Genomic DNA, 20792 nt, shown 5'->3' with positions numbered 1-20792 from the left:
TACAGACGTTTTTGTGAGAAGACACATTTTCGGGATGTCTCCTGGTCTGACAAACACTGCTGTTGCTCTGCCACCTCTGGTGCCAATAGGGCAGTTTAGAACGCTGATGAGGAACACATTCACAGAGGTTTGCGAGTGTTTTGGTTGATTGCAATTTGTGTTGTTGAAATGTAGTGTATCTGTTGTATGTTGTAGTATATTTTTTGTTGTTGCTGTTTTATTGAATAATCATCTTGATTTGAGAATTGTTTGTTCTCAGGGCACTATTAAGAATGAGACTCTGGCCTCAATTGGGTTCCCCTGAATACATAAAAGTAAAAATAATTATAATTTGTAAAAAATCACTACAAAGTCTTTGAATTCAATAAACTCTAAATTCCCTTTTATGAAGATTATAATCCTCAAGAGGCCTGGCTAACTAAACAGTTTTACAATTGTCCCCAAAGTAATTATCTACCACTTTAGACTCACATAAAAGGTAAAAAATAATTTAAAAAAGGTTAAAAAAATAAAATAAAATAAAAAGGCTTAGTCTAGAATATTGAATGAACAAAAACAACCAAGAAAGTCCTTCTAAGAAACCTTGCTGATTTTCTGTACTAGTAATTGTGTTTGTGTGTGTATTGAAAACAGTGCTATAGTAAGTTATATTAGTGTACGTACACACAATCCCAGAGGGCCCACACACATGCCTCTCCATGCACTGGCTGCAGGTGCGTCCAGTGGCCCCGGGCCGGCAGCGGCACTGGCCTGAGCGGGGGTCACACGGTTGGGGCCACGCCCCGTACGGGTCACACTTACACTCCTCACACTTCCCGCCGGGGGCACGGGGGTCGCCGTGGTAACCCGTGGCACATCTAGAGGAGCGACAACAAGGTTTAGAGTAGATAACTAACAGAAAGGGATGTTCAGTTAGCAATGTGGGGCGGCAAGGTCCCTGATGAGGTGAGTTCAGTATGATTCACAAAGAGCATGTTGGGGTTTGTAAATGTTGAGGAGAGAGTTCGTACCTCTCACAGTACTTTCCCTCATAGCCCTCAGGGCAGGCAGTACAGCGGTAGTCGTTGAATCCCTCTGTTACACAGGTAGGGCTGAAACTGAGAGAACGAGAGAGCTACAGACGAGAGCTGCTTTATTGTACAATAGTAGAGCCATGCACCTGTGTCTCTGTGACCTACTTGTTCTCATGGTTGGTGAGGGGGCAGGCACAGGGCTTGCAGTCGTCGGGTCTGCCCCTCACTACACCATAGTATCCTGGGGCACAGCGTTCACACCTGTCCCCCTCTGTGTTGTGTTGGCAGTTCTGTAGAGAAGACACCCGTCCTTTCACTAATATCATATCCACATTCACAACCATTCACTTCGATTAGGCTACACCTGCAGAATCAAACTAAACCCAGTGGCTGTCGAGGTGGAGGGTGGATGTATTTTAGCTGTTGTTTTGAAGTGAGGGCCCTTCCAGAGTGTGAGCTCTGTCAGCCCAGAGCTGTTTTCCTCTCCTCTCTCAACCACTCTGCTCTGAGAAAAAGTGCCAAACTGACAATTGAGAGAGGCAATACTAATCAGTCAGCGGAAGTTGCGGCCTACTGAGCCGTGGTATTCCAAAGACGTTCATTAACTTCCTGTGTACCTCAATTAACCAAATTACGCTGTACAAACTGATTTAACATTTTCAATTTGCCTGCTCCGTAAAATGCAAATGATATTGTTATTAGCACAAATAGAAATGAAAGCTGGGATTGCTTTGACAACATAGAGTTCCAGTTCCACACTATAATATGAGGCAGGACTGGCTTCCATTTGCTCTAGGGGAAGATTTGGGAAGCAGAGAATAAGAGCTTTGTTGGTCATTAGCTTGACCAAAAGGCCATGTTTTATATTTGAAGGGCACATTATGTTCCACTTTAAATAGCACGGACTTCTCTCTAGCGTAACATCTTTGTTAGTATTTCCAAGTCAAATCTACCCCAGACACTAACCTATGCTCTACTTCCTGGTGGCAGTGGACCATGTGGCCAATCAAATTGCTTCTGAACAAATCTGCTGATCCTCTACACTTGGAGAAAGTACAACTGGGAGCTGAGAAGATAGAGGATAAAAGGAGGAGAGTTTTTCACTGGCTAGATAAAGGTCTGGGCTGATGTAAATGTGAAACAGAGCAGAAAAGTAAAGCGTTGGGCTAATTACCCATCTATGGCAGAGAGTAAAGTAGAGTGGGCGGGTATGGGTGCAGTCCTAGGGCAGCCTGCCAACCAGTGCCAACGACACCCTTCTCCTCAGGTCATGGGGACTTTGTAAAGAGCTTACCTGGCAGATGGATGTCTCTGGGTCACAGGCCTCACTGTGCCTGTTGCACTGGCACTGCACACAGCTCCCGATGCCTGCTCTGGAGGCTGCGCCACCGCTGCGGGCAGACAGGCGGTAAAACCCGGCCCCACATTCCTGCCGATGGGCGAAGCAGAGACAGACACACGGTTATTGGTTAGGCTGTTACACCCCCCCCCCCCCCCCGAGCCGCTCACGGTAGTGCCAGGCTCCACTGGAGCTCCAACGAGACACACGTACTGAGAATTAATCGGGTCAATTTGAGAAGCCATCTGTTCCCAGCAAAAACGTTAAACGCCTGTTTAAAAATACTTTATTAACTATGTGGCAGCTTCAAATACGTGCCATCTGTCTGGTTTGCTTATAGCCACCTTTATGGGGAATCCAGTAGGAGACACATCAGTAACACTCAGGTTTGGATGGAAGTTGTCGTAGTAACACAAGAGTTAATTAGGAGTGTATAATAGACGCGCTAAAGAGTGGGGGAGCTTTAGATGTGTCTGGATGGAGCTGTGAGAAAGAGAGGGAGAGAGAGAAAGAGAGAGAGAGAGCTGGCAGTTTTGATGAGAAGGATTGTCTTGTGGAGTGTTTCTAACAGCTGTTTCCTCCTGTCTGTGGCTCTGATTGGACCGTGACTGACTGACACACACACACACACACACACACACACACACACACACACACACACACACACACACACACACACACACACACACACACACACACACACACACACACACACACACACACACACACACACACAGCCCTCTCTGATGGATGACCCTGTCGCCATGGCTGATGCTCTGATGGGAGACACAGCTGGCTCAGTGGCTAGCTAGCTTACCTCACAGGACAGGCCGGAGTAGCCCAGGGGGCAGTCACACTTCTCTATCTGGTGGGCCCGCTCACTCTCCATGGACGGCCTTCCCTCCTCTGCCACCTCCATAGAAATCTCAGAGATCCTGCGTTTAGTAGAGAGATAGAGACAGGGAGTGCGACAGCCATGTGAGCCAATGTCAACAATACAACTATACTTGAAACATGATATTATCAAACGCTATTGCCCCTTGTTCATTAAATGGAATGAACAAGCCACTGTTAAATGCAGAGGGTTATCCACGTTAACATGACATGATTAATCTGACCGTGATACTAAAAGAAAGTGTAGAGTAAACAGCCCTCTAACAGTATGTTTCAGTGTAGCCCATTGTGTGTTCAGACAAAGACAGAGAGGAGAGCTCACCTGCTGTGTCGCATCATGTTCCCATGGGAAGCCTTGATGAGGACGTAGTCAACATAAAACAGCACGTCCATGAAGTCCTCACGTGTCATGGCCTTCTTGTCTTCGTACTTCCACTCGTGCTGAAAAACAAAACATGTTTATGACATCACTAGCATTGAGATCCTATTCACTTACTCAAGAGGCTATGTCAAAGTTCCAGAATGTAGTGAAAATGGCAGCCATATTGGTCAGGGAGAAATTCAAACCAGTCTAATTGGAATGAATGGCAGTAGTGGCATAATCCTAATTTTACTTACGCAGGAAAATACAAGTAAGGCATGTGATATATCAGAAATTGTGTAATAGAATTATTTTATATACAGTACCAGTCAAAAGTTTGGACACACCTACTCATTCCAGGCTTTTTCTCTATTTTTACTATTTTCTACATTGTAGAATAATAGTGAAGACATCAAAACATTGAAATAACACCTACGGAAAAAAAGTGTCAAATGAAAATATATTTTATATTTGAGATTCTTCAAAGTAGCCACCCTTTGCCTTGATGACAGCTTTGCACAGTCTTGGCAATCTCTCAACAAGCTTCATGAGGTAGTCACCTTGAATGCATTTCAATTAAAAAGTTAATTTGTGGAATTGTGTTGTGACAAGATAGACAGAAGATAGCCGTATTTGGTAAAAGTCCATATTATGGCAAGAACAGCTAAAATAAGCAAAAGGAAACAACAGTCCATAATTACTTTAAGACATGAAGGTCAGTCAATACGGAACATTTCAAGAACTTTGAAAGTTTCTTCAAGTGCAGTCGCAAAAACCATCAAGCGCTATGATGACACTGGCTCTCATGAGGACTGCCACAGGAAAGGAAGACCAAAAGTTACCTCTGGATAAGTTCATTAGAGTTACCAGCCTCAGAAATGGCAGCCCAAATAAATGCTTCACAGGGTTCAAGTAACAGACACATCTCAACATCAACTGTTCAGAGGAGACTGCGTGAATCATCATCGAATTGCTGCAAAGAAACCACTACTAAACGACACCAACAAGAGGAAGAGACTTGCTTGGGCCAAGAAACACAAGCAATGGACATTAGACCGGTGGAAATCTGTCCTTTGGTCTGATGAGTACAAATTCTCGATTTGTGGTTCCAACCGCTGTGTCTTTGTGAGACGCAGAGTAGGTGAACGGATAATCTCCACATGTGTGGTTCCCACAGTGAAGAATGGAGGAGGAGGTGTGATGGTGTGGGGGTGCTATGCTGGTGACACAGTCTGTGATTTATTTAGAATTACAGGCACACAACCAGCATGGCTACCACAGCATACTGCAGCGATACGCCATCCCATCTGGTTTGCGCTTAGTGGGACTACCATTTGTTTTTCTACAGGACAATGACCCAAAACACACCTCCAGGCTGTGTAAGGGCTATTTGACCAAGGAGAGTGATGGAGTACTGCATCAGATGACCTGGCCTCCACAATCACCTGACCTCAACCCAATTGAGATGGTTTGGGATGAGTTGGACCGCAGAGTGAAAGAAAAGCAGCCAACAAGTGCTCAGCCTCCCACTCCTCATTCTATTCTGGTTAGAGCCAGTTCGCGCTGTTCCGTGAAGGGAGTAGTACACAGCGTTGTACGAGATCTTCAGTTTCTTGGCAATTTCTCGCATGGAATAGCCTTCATTTCTCAGAACAAGAATAGACTGGCGAGTTTCTGAAGAACGTTCTTTGTTTCTGGCCCTTTCAAGCCTGTAATCGAACCCACAAATGCTGATGCTCCAGATACTCAACTATTCTAAAGAAGGCCAGTTTTATTGGTTCTTTAATCAGACAACAGTTTTCAGCTCTGCTAACATAATTGCAAAAGGGTTTTCTAATGATTAATTGGCCTTTTAAAATGATAAACTTGGATTAGCTCACACAACGTGCCACTGGAACACAGGAGTGATGGTTGCGGATAATGGGCCTCTGTACGCCTACAGTATGTAGATATTCCACAAAAAATCTTCAGTTTACAGCTGCAATAGTCATTTACAACATTAACAATGTCTACACTGTATTTCTGATCAATTTGATGTTATTTTAATGGACAAAAAAATAGATTTTCTTTCAAGAACAAGGACATTTCTAAGTGACCACAAACTTTTGAACGGTAGTGAGAGAGAGGGTCCACCATGTAAGCCTATGCCATGGGGTTCCCAAACTAGTTTGGCCCTTGACCCCATATTGATATCAAACATTTTTTGTGACCCCACCATGTAATCAAAAGCCAATGTTTACTTTTTTTAAATTTGGGTTATGACAGTCTATTACAAATCAGCCTGACAGTACTTTTGACCGTATTTCAATCTGAAAGTATGGTTTGAAGTGACTGATATGCATCAGAAAGGTTTTGGGAAGTTCAGAAGATCATTAATCAATAATGTTGCATGATCTTCTGTGTAGAAAAGAGCATCATCATTGATTGTGTTCTTTTTCCTCCAGTCTGATTTAGTGCCTGGTCTTGTCCACTCGGTTCTAACGACTTGTGGGCATAGTAGAGGGAAACGGTATGTACTGTATGTACATGTTCCAGAGTGTCTTATCATTCACCGATAGGGTCCTAATGTTTTGTAGCTTCAACCGTTCAAGAGCCACATTTGTAGGAAGAAAACAGAAATCGCTCTGTTTATTACAACCTCATTCAACAGCTACCGGAGGTTACTGACGTAACCCCAGTTCTATGAAGCGAAAAAATTTCAAATCAGGTGAACCCACATGGGGTCACGACGCCTAGTTTGGGAAACACTGGCTTATGTCCTTACCTCTGTCATGTCGATCTCATGCCGGGTGAGTTGTCCAATCTGCAGTCCCTGCATGTGGCGGACCATCACCTTGTCTCTGTTGGGCCCTCCCTTTATGATGACCTGGGGTTCGTAGGAGGTGCGGCCTGTCTCGTCACGCCCCTCAAAGTAGATGGCGTACTTCAGCTTGCCGCCGTAGGCTGTGATCTAAAGAGGGGAAACCACATCCAAGTAAAGAAGCTTGTTAGTACTATTCAGAATACAGTCAACTCCTGATAAGTGCAAGTTGGAAAGTATTTCAAAGCAGTATTGTTCACCAGTTCTCAATTCAAATACATTTATTGTCACTCCGGATATCTGTATGTTTGGGTTCAGTGTAAGCGTAGTCTATACGTGAAGCAGTCCTGAGCAATTACATACAGTATATTTTTTTCTTTTATTTTTTCTTTTACCTTTATTTAACTAGGCAGGTCAGTTAAGAACAAATTCTTATTTTCAATGACGGCCTAGGAAGAGTGGGTTAACTGCCTTGTTCAGGGGCAGAACGACAGATTTTTACCTTGGCAGCTCGGAGATTCGATCTTGCAACCTTTCGGTTACTAGTCCAACGCTCTAACCACTATAAGGATTCGATTGTACACCTGTTATCAACTTGGGGTTAAATAATATCGAGATGAGGGTGCTCTCACCATGGAACCATGGAATTGTTCAGGCAGTCTCCAGTAGTAGAGTTCGGTCAGCTTCTGGGTGACCAGGTCAGCGTTAGCGATGATCTCTGGGTGCTGGAAGGTCACTCCGCTTGTGGTCTCCTGCAGGTTGGCTTTGTCCACTAGGGGCAGCTTGGTCTGCTCTGGTTTCAGGGACAGCTACAGCAGCGAAGACACAACAAACAAACAGCATCACTTACAGGCCTTAATGTCACACAAAACACACACATAATGGGTTGTATTTGGGAAGCTCTGTTCCAAGGGTTTAAATTGCTTATGTTGCGAGAGAGTGATGCAAGTGTTTTTCAAAAGGAAAACAGCCTTTGTGACATTGGACAACTGTATTCTCCAATAACACACCAGGACTCAGCCTCTCACATAGTTGTAGATTAAAATGCATTTCACATCCTGTGGGCAGGCCAGATATGTGTTTAATTGGGCAAGTAGAACATGCATATCTTTAAGAAGCCACTTCTGTACAGTAGACTACGCCTCTGAGGCCCCTGTTTTAAATTTGCCCTCCCTTCCCATCTAAATATCCAGCGAATGGCTCAATAAAGGCTCCAGTGGGGCCAGGCTGTGCCCCTCACCTCACCATGCAATCTCATGACTCACTGACTTAGAGAAAATCTCCTGACTTCCAATGAATGAGGGAGAGGATTCTCAACTGTCTGTCTTTTTTTTCTCTTCGTCTTAAAGCAAACAAACTTAGATTAACTTTGGGACGGCAACCTTTATTTAATTTGTTTGTCGTTTCCATTTATATGAAAGAAGGGTCCCTCTTCCGATGTCCTCAGCAGCGGTCTCCATGGACACAGCGGATGGAGGGTTATCAGGTCTGAGGCGCTCTGGCAGAAAATCCTTATTAAAAACAAACAGGGAAGCTGCAGCTCCCAGCCTCTGCCTGCTCCAAGCCCCCAATAAACCCTCTCCCCCCCCCCCCCCTCACTGTATGAGGCTATAATATATATTATCCTTCTGTTTGTGCCTGGTCCCCCTGGTTCTCGCTACGTTCCATAAATTACAGGGAAATAAGATGGAGAGTAAATACCTGGTTGGGAATGAATCAATGGAGGAGAACCACTTTCATGAAATTAATATTTACTCTGTTTCCCATAAAATCATATAGCTGTGTTGTGGCATTTCTCTCTAGACTATTTCAGTACTTTGGTTGCACATACAGTAAGTTATAAAGTATATCGGACTAATTCATGCTTGTTAACTGTTGCATGAGAACAAATGTTGTTTTATCATAGCCTATATCTACTGTAGCCTATATCAAGTAGCCTATAGCAAGAAAGCATAGAACAGTGGTCACCAACCTTTTCTGAGCCGAGATCCCTTTAAGTGAAAAAGCAGGCCATTTAAACATGACTTAAAAAACGTAAGCCTATGCAACATTAACCTATTAAAAAACACTTCCGTAGCAATGAGGTTTGTGCTGTAGGCTATAGGCTCAATACATCACTGCATATTGGCTATCCTTGATTTGCCCCGCCAATGTTGTTCTTCTCAGACCATTTTAAAATTATATTTTAAAACGGAAGGTATATGATCACACTGGTAATATATCATTTGTTGTAGGCCTATTACTTGTGAGCCATAAATTGAAATCATTAGCGTTTTTTTATTTTATTGTGATGGTCAGTCTCAGCGGATGGAGGGAGGGAGAGAGAGAGTGAGCAGTGGAGAGGCTGCCTCTCACTGTTCATCAGCTCTTCCTCCTTCTGCTGACTGACCAAAAATGGGACACGGTCTTCCAGCTGATGGCGAAACTCGATCGCACTTCATTTATTTCTGAAATACGCTACTCCTCGATATTAGAGAGACGCAAGTCGCTAACAACAACGCAAATCTATTGATACACTTTGTAGCGCGAGTGGATCGGCACAGGGCATTTTATGGCTTATAAAAGTGTTGAATGAAGTGTTGACAGTGCTGAATAAAAATGTTAATATTAAATCATTCAAAAAACAGCAGCACTCTCTCTCAGTCTCTCTGTCGGCTATCAAATTCTCAGTGGGCTCGTGAAAGCTGCAGACACGGTGATCTGAGCTATCTAGTTAGCCAGTGGTAGGCCTATGAATTGACTTTGCTCTCCGGGTCAGTCGGATAGATGGGAATTTGTACTTTCAGACACATGAAATGGTTCAAAACGGGAACACTTTGCCTACCCGGCGCGCAGGGAAGCTAAATCAATTGCACCTACCTCAAACAGCGCGAAACGAATAAGAAAATAAGAAAGGAAGGCTTTATCATTTGGCTTTTTACAGAAATATTTGGTCTTTGACTAGGAAAGCCTTGGAGATCGACCGGTTGGTGACCACTGGCACAGAACATTATTCATATTATATGCGTTTGTCTCTGTGTGCGTGTGGGTGCTGCATGATGTGGGTGCACTCACAGTTGCTGTACGTTTGTGTATGAATACAGTACCTGTGTGTGGGTGGACTTGCATGTGATGGGGAATACATGTGTAGATGTGTGCTGCGTGTGGATTTCTGTCACATTTCTTCATGACTTGACTTACCCACATGCGGATGAGGCCCTGTGCCTCAGTACAGGTGCTGGTCATGCCAAAGCAGTAACACTGACTGCAGCCAAGTGGGTTGCTTGTGCTCAGGCCGAAAGTCCTCGACTTGCACTGGTCACACTTCAGACCCTGTATATTCACCTGGGGACCGAACATTCAGGAATTAAGACACAGTCCAAGTCCAAAATGGCAGATGACCAATATTGTCCACAAAAAAAAGGACGTTTTCAGTAAAGTATACATAAGAACAAATACAAAATCAATCTGAATAGATTTGCAAAGATAATATAGGCCTAGAGAGATATTTGATTTAAGACAGAGCCAAGCTATAAATAACAGTGACAGAAAAAGTAACATCTCTTGTGCTCTTCGCCTATTCTGCTCTGGACTGATCAAAGAAGGTGATATTCACAAGAATCCAAAGGCAGCCATGTGTGTAGATACAGTAGGTGCATGTCAAAGGGGCTACTGTGTATGTGTACCACAGTGACATGTGTCTGAGAAGGAATGATAAGGGGCATAACCCCGCGTACAGCAGACACACACAGTGACAGCCCTGATAACAGTGCATCACACCAAAAAACACAATTTCATATGGAACTTTTCCCTTCTATTTTACCTGATGCTTTCCCCTAGCTAATACACTCCCAAAGCATCCAGAACTGAGAAGCCGCATTCACAACAGACATTGGTTGTGCCATGAACTACATATAAACACTTTGTTTACATACCAGTCTGTGGGTTCAACTTTAAGGAGGATGCTAAGGATGCCAGAAATTCTATTGCCATGGCTTCATGTTAACACACAGAGCCACGCCACCCCATCACCGTGTCCATCACCCCTCCAGTCCCTGTCCATCACTGTGACCTTCACTAACATCCCTAAACCCCATCAACCTCTTATCTCTATCCTTCCATCCCAGTAGTCTAAAATAAACAGCCAGCGAGGGAAGACGCACACACACAACAGTACAACAAGAGACCCAACAACAACAACCTTCTGCATATGTCACCTTTACGTCAGAGTAGAAAGCGCTCTCTCTCTCTCTCTCTCTCTCTCTCTCTCTCTCTCTCTCTCTCTCTCTCTCTCTCTCTCTCAATGAGAGTCATCACCTCTCATAGCTGGCCCTATGTGACAGCCTGTCACAATGTCACAGCGCTGTCACTGTGAGGCACGGAGCCGAGGATGGCGACGCCCGCCTGCCTGCCTGCCTGGCGCTAGCTAATCTGAATGCCTTCCCCCCACGTCAGGTCTATTTCCATCTCACACTTCCTCCCCCACACAGATACACACACAGACGCTACCCTGCCTGCCTGGGTTTTGTTTGCCTGGCTCTTGGTTGGTTCAATGCTGGCAACCAGGCAGAGGATGGCGACAGGCCCTATGCTGAGCCCAGATAGGGAAGGTACTAGGTAGGTACGGAGAGCTAGAGTGCTGCTATTGAAACATAGGCTATATGGGGCAATCAGCCTTAGTCACTCTAATGGGACATTTACAGGTAATTGCAGTGAGGCTTAGAAAACACAGACCTAGTTACGCTATGTAACTCCAAGTTTAAGATGTGAAACTGGTAGTGAAAGCTACTTTGATAAGTCAGTGCTGGCTAGACATCAGGGAGGTGCCAGGAGAGCTGGCTTTGGTTTCTTTTGGGAGAATTTCATTGTAGTTTCTTGCTGTCACTTATTTGGAGAAGTCTGATGCAATCACTTGACACAGCATCCTGTGATGAATATTTTAGGTGATAATAGTAGAGTATATAGATAGTAAATAGAGTAGACTGCAATCAACTGATGGTTGTGGGTTACCTTGCAGCTACATTGTCCAGTCCTGTCTGCACAGGCGCACACATCCTGGTCTGCATCACAGGTCTGGCTGTCCGAACCGGCCACGTTGCATTCGCAGGAAATGCATTGTGGGAAGTCCCGGTAGCCCAGCTTACACTCGCTGCACTTCTCTCCCTGGAACTGGTCCCGGCACATGCAGCAGCCTGTGTTGGGGTTACACTGCTGGGTCACTGAGCCCACCTGGTTACAGCCACAGGCCTGTGGAGGAGATTGTCAAGTATTCATAATCAATGTACCATTATATTAATCAATACCCAGTCAGAAAGGGTTAATCCATCAGCTTCATATAGTAAACAATGCACAAACTTTCCACAAAGCGGGTTAAAACATTAGCTGCAAAATGAATTATACATATCGTCACAGCAGTAATCCTATGATGTGTTTCCCCATTAAATCTCAAAGCACGGTTTTAATTTCTATTTTGTGAATGTTCTGTACTATAAAAGTTGAAGTTATTTTGCTAAACCTTTTTAATGAGCATTTGTTATCAACAAAAGAATAGGCCTAACTCCAGGAAAGAGCCAGACAGGACCAGTTTGGAGGGGAGTGGCGTGAGATGAGGTGAAGTAAGGTGTACCTTGCAGCCCGCCATCATATCTTGACCCCAGTGATTGGGTGCACATTTGTCACATCTCTCCCCCACCGTGTTGGGAGGGCAGACACACTGTCCCGTGTTGGCATCGCAATTATTTCCCACATGGGCGCACTGGCACGCTGGGAAAGGGGCAGGAAAAACAAACTCCACTCAAAACAACAGAATAGGCTCAGCACCACAACTTTCCATTAAAACTGGAAGAGAGAAAATACCCTTTTTGCTTTGAGGTCATCGAGCATTTAACATCAAGGAACGCAGTAATCAAGTCTAAAGAAGATGTATTCATGTATTGTACTGACTAAAGGTTATTTGCAGACATCAATCAGTTAGATGGCAGTCAGTTCTTACGTGCGCAGCCACCCTCCTGGAAGTTGAAGTGTCCTGGAGCGCATCGGTCACACTTGGGCCCAGTGACACCAGGCTGGCACCGGCACTGGCCCGACTCGTCACAGTCAAAGGACTTGGACCCAAAGGAGTTACAGTTGCAGGGGACACAGACTCCAGCGGACTGAATGCCATAAGTCTGGGGCTGGGGGACAGCACAGAGATACTGAGGTCATTCAGGGACTCCATAGAGCTGTCATAGACAGACATAGGGTGTTATTACCACAGCAAACAAGTACAGCACACAGTGACACACTGCAAACACTGAAAAACACACAGCTCAATACTTCAGACAAAGTTTTCAAGAACACACAGCACACAATAACGTCTCTGTACGAGAAAACATTATTTGAACCGTAGTAACAATAGTAACAACTCAATTGATGGTGAGGATATACAAAATATTAGAAGTACAAAACATAATCTTATATACACTAATTTCTCCGTGCAACGGGCAGAGGAAATGTCCATGTCTCATTATAAATGCAGCAACATGTGGTGAATAAGTAAATGGGAATTGTAGCTATAGAAGGCGAGGCGACGGGGAAAGAGGCAGCCAGAGACAGATGGTTCGATATGAATCTGATTATATGAGGAGCCAACAGCTCCTGCCTGGCTGGCAAGCTGCATTATTCTCCCTTCAACAGGAAGGAATGGTGACGGTGGTAGGTACTACGCATCCCTGGGCCTCTCCCCCCCCCACCCCCCCCCCCCTCCCCCACCCTCCGGGGAGCTCTCTCTGGGGGTGCTGGGAGTCCTGGTGGGATGCTTCCACCACCCCATGTAGATCCAGTTGTCTCGGAGGCGGGAACGGAAATGGATGGCTGATTGATTGACAGAGAGCGGTTAGCGCCTGAGCAGCAACCAGGTGTTGTGTTAAGGATGACTGACGTCTGTGTGTGAGAAGTGCCTGCGTACTCTTGTCAGCACAGCTAAAGAATAATGCATGTATGTGTAGCATGTTTGTGTTTAACGTGGTTGTGTGTAGTGTGGTTGTGTGTAATGTGGTTATGTGTAGTGTGGTTGTGTGTAGTGTGGTTGTGTGTAGCGTGGTTGCGTGTAGCGTGGTTGTGTGTAATGTGGTTGTGTGTAATGTGGTTATGTGTAGTGTGGTTGTGTGTAGCGTGGTTGTTTGTAGCGTGGTTGTGTGTAATGTGGTTGTGTGTAGTGTGGTTGTGTGTAATGTGGTTGTGTGAAGCGTGGTTGTGTGTAATGTGGTTGTGTGTAATGTGGTTGTGTATAGCGTGGTTGTGTGTAATGTTGTTGTGTATAGCGTGGTTGTGTGTAGCGTGGTTGTGTGTAATGTGGTTGTGTGTAGCGTGGTTGTGTGTAGCGTGGTTGTGTGTAATGTGGTTGTGTGTAATGTGGTTGTGTGTAATGTGGTTGTGTGTAATGTGGTTGTGTATAGCGTGGTTGTGTGTAATGTGGTTGTGTGTAATGTGGTTGTGTGTAATGTGGTTGTGTGTAGCGTGGTTGTGTGTAATGTGGTTGTGTGTAATGTGGTTGTGTGTAGCGTGGTTGTGTGTAGCGTGGTTGTGTGTAGCGTGGTTGTGTGTAATGTGGTTGTGTGTAGTGTGGTTGTGTGTAGTGTGGTTGTGTGTAGTGTGGTTGTGTGTAGCGTGGTTGTTTGTAGCGTGGTTGTGTGTAATGTGGTTGTGTGTAGTGTGGTTGTGTGTAATGTGGTTGTGTGAAGCGTGGTTGTGTGTAATGTGGTTGTGTGTAATGTGGTTGTGTGTAGCGTGGTTGTGTGTAATGTGGTTGTGTATAGCGTGGTTGTGTGTAGCGTGGTTGTGTGTAGCGTGGTTGTGTGTAATGTGGTTGTGTGTAGCGTGGTTGTGTGTAGCGTGGTTGTGTGTAATGTGGTTGTGTGTAATGTGGTTGTGTGAAATGTGGTTGTGTGTAATGTGGTTGTGTGTAGCGTGGTTGTGTGTAATGTGGTTGTGTGTAATGTGGTTGTGTGTAGCGTGGTTGTGTGTAGCGTGGTTGTGTGTAGCGTGGTTGTGTGTAATGTGGTTGTGTGTAATGTGGTTGTGTGTAGCGTGGTTGTGTGTAGCGTGGTTGTGTGTAATGTGGTTGTGTGTAATGTGGTTGTGTGTAGCGTGGTTGTGTGTAGCGTGGTTGTGTGTAGCGTGGTTGTGTGTAGTGTGGTTGTGTATAGCGTGGTTGTGTATAGCGTGGTTGTGTGTAGCGTGGTTGTGTGTAATGTGGTTGTGTGTAGCGTGGTTGTGTGTAATGTGGTTGTGTGTAGCGTGGTTGTGTGTAGCGTGGTTGTGTATAGCGTGGTTGTGTGTAGCGTGGTTGTGTGTAATGTGGTTGTGTGTAGCATGGTTGTGTGTAATGTGGTTGTGTGTAGCGTGGTTGTGTGTAATGTGGTTGTGTATAGCGTGGTTGTGTGTAGCGTGGTTGTGTGTAATGTGGTTGTGTGTAGCGTGGTTGTGTGTAATGTGGTTGTGTATAGCGTGGTTGTGTGTAGCGTGGTTGTGTGTAGCGTGGTTGTGTGTAGCGTGGTTGTGTGTAATGTGGTTGTGTGTAGCGTGGTTGTGTGTAATGTGGTTGTGTATAGCGTGGTTGTGTGTAGCGTGGTTGTGTGTAATGTGGTTGTGTGTAGCATGGTTCCAGCCTGGTGTGTTAGCGTTGCACACAATATGAGTGAAGTAGGCAATCATTGCCTTAATTTTTTCAGCATCAGACCTGGCTAATTCTCACTTGAAACCTAATTTTTGTGTTTAATAGGTTAAATGACACATTCTGTTAACATAATATGTTATATACTACAGTGATCTGTTCTTGCAATTTGTAGTCTATGACATTTCAGATTTACATATGATAATTGTTCACGAAGTAGTTTGGAGCAAACTACTTTTTTAAATCAAATTAAGGTAAGTAAACCATGTTTTTCTTAAGGGTAGCTTTAGTGTGGCTTTTACTTCAAGTGTGAAGTAATTGGTAGCTTGGTACACTACATTTTCAGAGTAGCTTCCCGAACACTGCCACTGACCAAGGTGAAAAAACAGAACTTTTAAATAAGACTTCAATTAAGATGAATGCCGTAAGAATGGCTGAATAATGAACTATCACAACGTAAAGAGCTGGCTTGATAAGAGGGCAATATTAAAAAACAACAACTTATGAAGAGATCTCACGTCAATTGAAGGGTCTAGCGGGGGCTGGATATTTCCAAGAATCCTCAATCACCTCTTTACAATGTAGACTACTATGTGACTGAATCCCACTGTGCATTAAAGTATTTCTTCAATGCCTCAAGGATTTACAATTACATTTAGCTGTACAGTACAAACATAGAATCTTAATTGGATCACTCGTTTGCTGCTGAGAATTGCATTCCTGCACCGCAGAAAATGCAGATGAGCTTTGTGATTTACACAAATTCACTAAAAACCTGTACAATTATATTAATAGTATTTCATTTTTCATGTTATGGACTAAACATGCAAATCCTGTTGCTGAAGGATTATTTTGCTGCTACAACATGGGTCAAATTAAGATCCTACATCTGTATATCTAAAGAATGCTGTTCTTCACCACACAATTATATTAATAGTATTTCATTTTTCATGTTATGGACTAAACGTTCAGCTAGTTCATATACGTACAATTCTAGCTCAATTAAAATATGTGTTAGTATGTGCAGCCTGTATCACACAAGGTTATTCAGTGACAGGTCCAGGTGAAACCTGAGCAGAAAGCAGAGGCTAAGATGAGTGGAGAGTCAGGCTGATTCACATACAGTCATTAAGGTCAGAGGCTTACTGCTGACCAGGCAATGTGTCATGTCAGCTCAGGTCAGGTTAGAGTCATGCTGTGGTCCAGCCAGTACACATCAGATCTGTTCTGTTCGGAAGATGGTGAGTGGTCAGTTGTGGTCAGTCAGAGAAGGCCTATATGGTCAGGTTTGAAGTGGGGTCAGGTTGCAGTCACATATAGTCAGGGTCTGGGCTGGACATGTTCGTTGTGGCTGGGTGAGCCAAAATTATAACTATGGACCCTGTGGGTTGGTTGGGCAGGCTTGGTTGGTGGGTGGGTGGGTGGTTGGGTTGGTCGGTGGGTGGGTTGGTGGGTGGGTGGGTGGGTGGGTGGGTGGTTGGAGGGTGGGTGGGTTGGTTGGCTGGGCAGGCTTGGGAAACATCACAGCACACTAACACACTAAAACACTCAGTGCTGCAAATCTTTACTGTCTTTACCGCTGAGGTGCGATAGGCTGCCCTGGGACAGCCCCCAGAGCGGGACGAGCCCCAGCGCTGGACCTGCTGCAGCCGGACCCTCTCTATTGGCCTGCGCGTCTCCCGACGCTCGTAACCCTGGCGACCCAGGTCGCAGCGACGGCCCACAAAGCCGGGCTTACAGATACAACGTCCCTCCAGGTCGCAGCGCTGGGACATGGCCCCTGTACGGCTGCAGGAGCACGGCTTACACACCTGCTCCTCTGCATCCCACCAACAGTTGGGCTTCATTCACCAGGAGCAGTGAGGAGCAGGAAGTTAGTTATCTGTGAATGTCTGAGGTACTGAGTATAAATGAGGTCGTCACCCTGAAACTTTGGGAAATATTTAGATGACAATATATTTGTGAAACCAAACACCCGAGTGAAAAATTGGTTAAACTTCAGACATCAGCGTTGCTAATCAACAGTATCTGACGCAGTAACTGATTTGAAATGTCCCCATAGATTGTCCACCTTTTTATGGGTATCCCAATGATAAAATGACATTGTGACCGAATTGACCTGATTCGGAATGACAGCTGATACTTTGGTGACCTACCATGCACTCATCACACTGCCGTCCCACCACATGCTGCTTGCATTGGCATTGCCCATTCTCCTGGTGGCAGACCTCCGACACAGAGCCATTGTTGTGACACTGGCAATCTGTAGACCAATGAGAGGGGTGGGGAGGAGGAGAGGGAGGAGGGGTTTATCAGTTGAATGAATCAGATTTAGAATAACAAGGATCAGTCTAAGTTCAGCCCCCAGCAAGGCCCTCTCAGTTAAATGCACTGTACAGTACAACTATATCCTCTTGTTCTCGTCTGTCCTATTGCTGTGCAGTACTACTGTCTATTGTCATCAACTCATACAGAGTACGCAACTCATACAGAGTACACAGGAACACATTTGCATTGTATAACCGGCTCATTATTTACTTTAAAAAGTCCTAGTGATCTGCAAGAGAAAACACAGGCACAGATGGTTTCCTATAGGACTCGTTGGAGGGGACATCTGCTTTTTCCCCTGTCTTTGTACTGTGCTCAGTCGCCCACGTAAGGTTTAAAAATGCCTGCATTTATTCAATGTTTAACAGGTTGGAATGAGTCTGAGTTGTAATACTGCCTTTCTCATCCTGACAGCATGGAGTCCAGATGGGATCTAAAGTGGGTCAAGTTTTTAATTCGGACTGTCTGAGAGAAAGAGAGAACGATGGTTTCATCACACACTGAAACCAGCAACAAGATTACACTGTGCATCAGCCACATTATGTTGCAGAGATCTGTGACAATGATCATCAACTTGTTTTCCCTGCCACCATGATAGCATGGGCAATTTCCATCAACGACGGCCCTGTTTCTGCATTCCTAATGTTGATTACTCCATGTCCGCCCAAAATGCCCCACCACCACTTTAATCAGTTAGGACAGCCAGACTAACTCAGCGAAAATGGACTTCTTCTCACCAACCTACTTTTTTCATTCTACAGATTTCTTTAAAATGGAAGTAGTGCATCTAACTTTTATCACTGCAGATGAAGGCAGCTATTCCATTCTATTGTAGAAGTCTATAGAGGCATTAACTGCATGTTTAACTATTGTGCTTTACCAGTCTATAGTCTTAATGTACTGTCAATCACTATCAATACCTCTATAATTTCTTTGTCATCTTAACATATTGCAGCTGTATATCAAGAGTTATAAATCAATAATTAATTTGGCTATAAGCCGTGATAAGCTGTAATGCATTTTTAATTATCTTGGCATCATCGTCAAATGGGTTGTTTTGGTAAACTGAGACTAATTAGTTATCTTCATCCAGACATTATCAACATCGCAGACTGTACTGCTGAGAACAGAGAGGCAGATGAATTATAAACTTTTATGGGGTGAGCATTGAAGTTTGTAAGTCAACACAGGTTGTTTATGTGGATTTACACAGACAGTCACCATCTGCACACATTCTCATATTCTCAAAGCCAAACATCTTCAAAGACACCGCCACATCTGGCATGCAGGCTGTCTGTCAGGCAGGCAGGCAGACAGGCAGCGCTCGCATAACATTACAGGAACACTCCGCTCTTCAAAGGAGACAGACAGGAACAGGGGCTTTAACGTACTGCAGGCTCTGATACTCATGTACTTCTTATACTCACGTTGGCAGTTTTTGGCCTCGATGGCGTCCCCGTAGAACCCCTCGGCGCAGGTGTCGCAGGTGGTTCCCCCGTAGCCATCCCGACACCTCAGACAGGAGCCGGTGATAGGGTCGCAGCTCCGCGGTGAGGCCAGGTCCAGGTTACCGTTACACTGGCAGGGCTGGCACGAGCCCCCCTTAACCGTCGGCTGACCAAAGTAGCCATTCGAGCACCTACAGTGACCAGAGAGGAAGAGGGAAATCATGACTCGTGGCTAGGGCCCTGAGTTTTACCTTGCCATACTGTACGACATGACCAAGAGAAACTCTGGGCCCTTGTTCTAGGTTTGGATAGGGCAAGATTTTTTCTTTCCTGACCTTATGTCCTGACCAGGAATAACCGCAGTCCCTAGTTACAATATAGCCCTATCATGACTAATTTGAGCAGGAAGGAGCGAGGGTACTGTGCGTAGTGGACTGAATGATCACTGCTCAGCTATGAAGAGAATGTGTTTTCCATGAGTAGAGTCACAGTATAAATGACAGAAATGGACATATGGTCACTGTGCCTCTGTTCTTTTTCAAGTCACTAGAAGGCTAAATGTCTCAGTGAAACTGGATAAAAAGCAATCACATCCAGCATGCACAGCTGTATATCACGGACACTTCAGGGTTTCACAAAAATTACTTCAATGATGAAACTGGCTTCAATTATGAAATTGCCTTTTCAAACATGAACACTTAGTTTGTGTATAATTCACGAAATTCAGTAGGGACAATAAGGGGGGCAGTAGCCAGTATCATTGGCAGTCAAAACACAGAGAAAGAATCTGAAAAGGCAAACGCGCAAAGCCACAGAAAATATCGCTATTCCCCCTACCAACTCTTATCTGCACTGTCCTGCTTTTCCCGCCATATATCTCCTCAGAAGCGAGTCGTGTTCCGCCCTGATAAAGATATACATTCTAGTGCCTTCCTTGTTAAATGGTTGCTACAATTCTTATCTCCACACCGCCCTTCTATCTGCATGATAGCAAATGGGAAAAGTAATCATTCCATATCATGCGCGGCGGATTCCTTTAGTCGCCGGAGACTTATTAATTTAATATGTTATTGCTTCTGACTGTCTTATGTGAGAAGGAGCCATTGGCGTGGAACAGTGAGTACGTGTCTGTAATTTCATTTCAACCATCAAGCGGGTATCTTGGGGAGTAGACAGCACTAATGCAGATATCATGACCAAACATGCAAAATGTAAATAAGTACAAATTATTGAATCATTTTACTTTGGAAACTGAAAAGAAAGAGCCTCCACCCGTAACATCCTATCCCATTTCCCCAACCACACCCATCCGACGTGTCTCCACCCGCCACCCTTCCCTCCCTTCCCCCCCCTAAACATCCAAGGTTGCTTTTACATCCATCCCCCTCTTAATACCACCCCTTCCCCGTGGGCCAGAAAGTATATATATTATGAAAATAGGTATATACTGTATATATAGTTTGTATGTGTTGAGCGTTCTAGATTGTTTATTTGTATACTGAACAAAAATATGAACGATTCAAAATATTTTACTGAGTTACAGCTCATATAAGGAAATCAGTCAATTGAAATAAATTCATTAGGACCTAATCTATTGATGTCACATGACTGGGAATACAGTCATGTTGTGAGTTCTCAATGGACATTCGGCTGCTTTCGTAAATTCACTCTGGCTATCTACTCCGATTTCAGAGCACTCTCGCCTGAGTGTACCAGAGCGCAGAATAGTGAATTTACAAGTGCTCAACACCCGTTGAATATGGCCAGTGTCAGTAAATGTTGGAAAAAGTGTAATTAAATTGTTTCCAGCAGTACAGTTACAGTCACCAACGCTCTGGTTAACACGAAAACTGCCTAACCAGCTCTGCTAGGGTGAGTAAAATGGTCAGAGTGGTCTCATTTGTGTCTGGAAGTAGCTCGCAAGCTAGCCAACATTAGCTTGGGTGCTTGACTGCAGTTGTAAGGCCAGAACGCTCA

General features: G+C 44.6%; 1 protein-coding gene across 12 annotated transcripts in view; it reads right to left on the bottom strand.

Moving 5' to 3' along the window:
- Positions 1-20792, bottom strand: part of lama2 (laminin, alpha 2) — a 143707-nt gene that overhangs the window by 37459 nt on the left and 85456 nt on the right. For 6 of the 12 annotated variants that reach the window (XM_082976824.1, XM_082976827.1, XM_082976825.1 and 3 more), the window contains 15 exons: positions 18795-19006; positions 17196-17302; positions 16617-16880; positions 12379-12559; positions 12013-12149; positions 11397-11633; positions 9588-9731; positions 7040-7216; positions 6372-6557; positions 3569-3687; positions 3170-3287; positions 2308-2442; positions 1179-1303; positions 1011-1097; positions 664-857 (listed from right to left, as the gene is read on the bottom strand). In XM_082976824.1, the coding sequence (XP_082832950.1) occupies positions 664-857; positions 1011-1097; positions 1179-1303; positions 2308-2442; positions 3170-3287; positions 3569-3687; positions 6372-6557; positions 7040-7216; positions 9588-9731; positions 11397-11633; positions 12013-12149; positions 12379-12559; positions 16617-16880; positions 17196-17302; positions 18795-19006 (2423 nt within the window). The remainder of the gene's footprint in view (positions 1-663; positions 858-1010; positions 1098-1178; positions 1304-2307; positions 2443-3169; positions 3288-3568; positions 3688-6371; positions 6558-7039; positions 7217-9587; positions 9732-11396; positions 11634-12012; positions 12150-12378; positions 12560-16616; positions 16881-17195; positions 17303-18794; positions 19007-20792) is intronic. The other 6 variants (XM_082976829.1, XM_082976830.1, XM_082976835.1 and 3 more) reach the window with 2 other exon arrangements.

Source organism: Salmo salar, chromosome 06 (assembly GCF_965601325.2).
Source record: "Salmo salar chromosome 06, fSalSal1, whole genome shotgun sequence".
Taxonomy (NCBI): Eukaryota; Metazoa; Chordata; class Actinopteri; order Salmoniformes; family Salmonidae; genus Salmo; species Salmo salar.
This window is presented reverse-complemented; position numbering and strand designations above follow the sequence as displayed.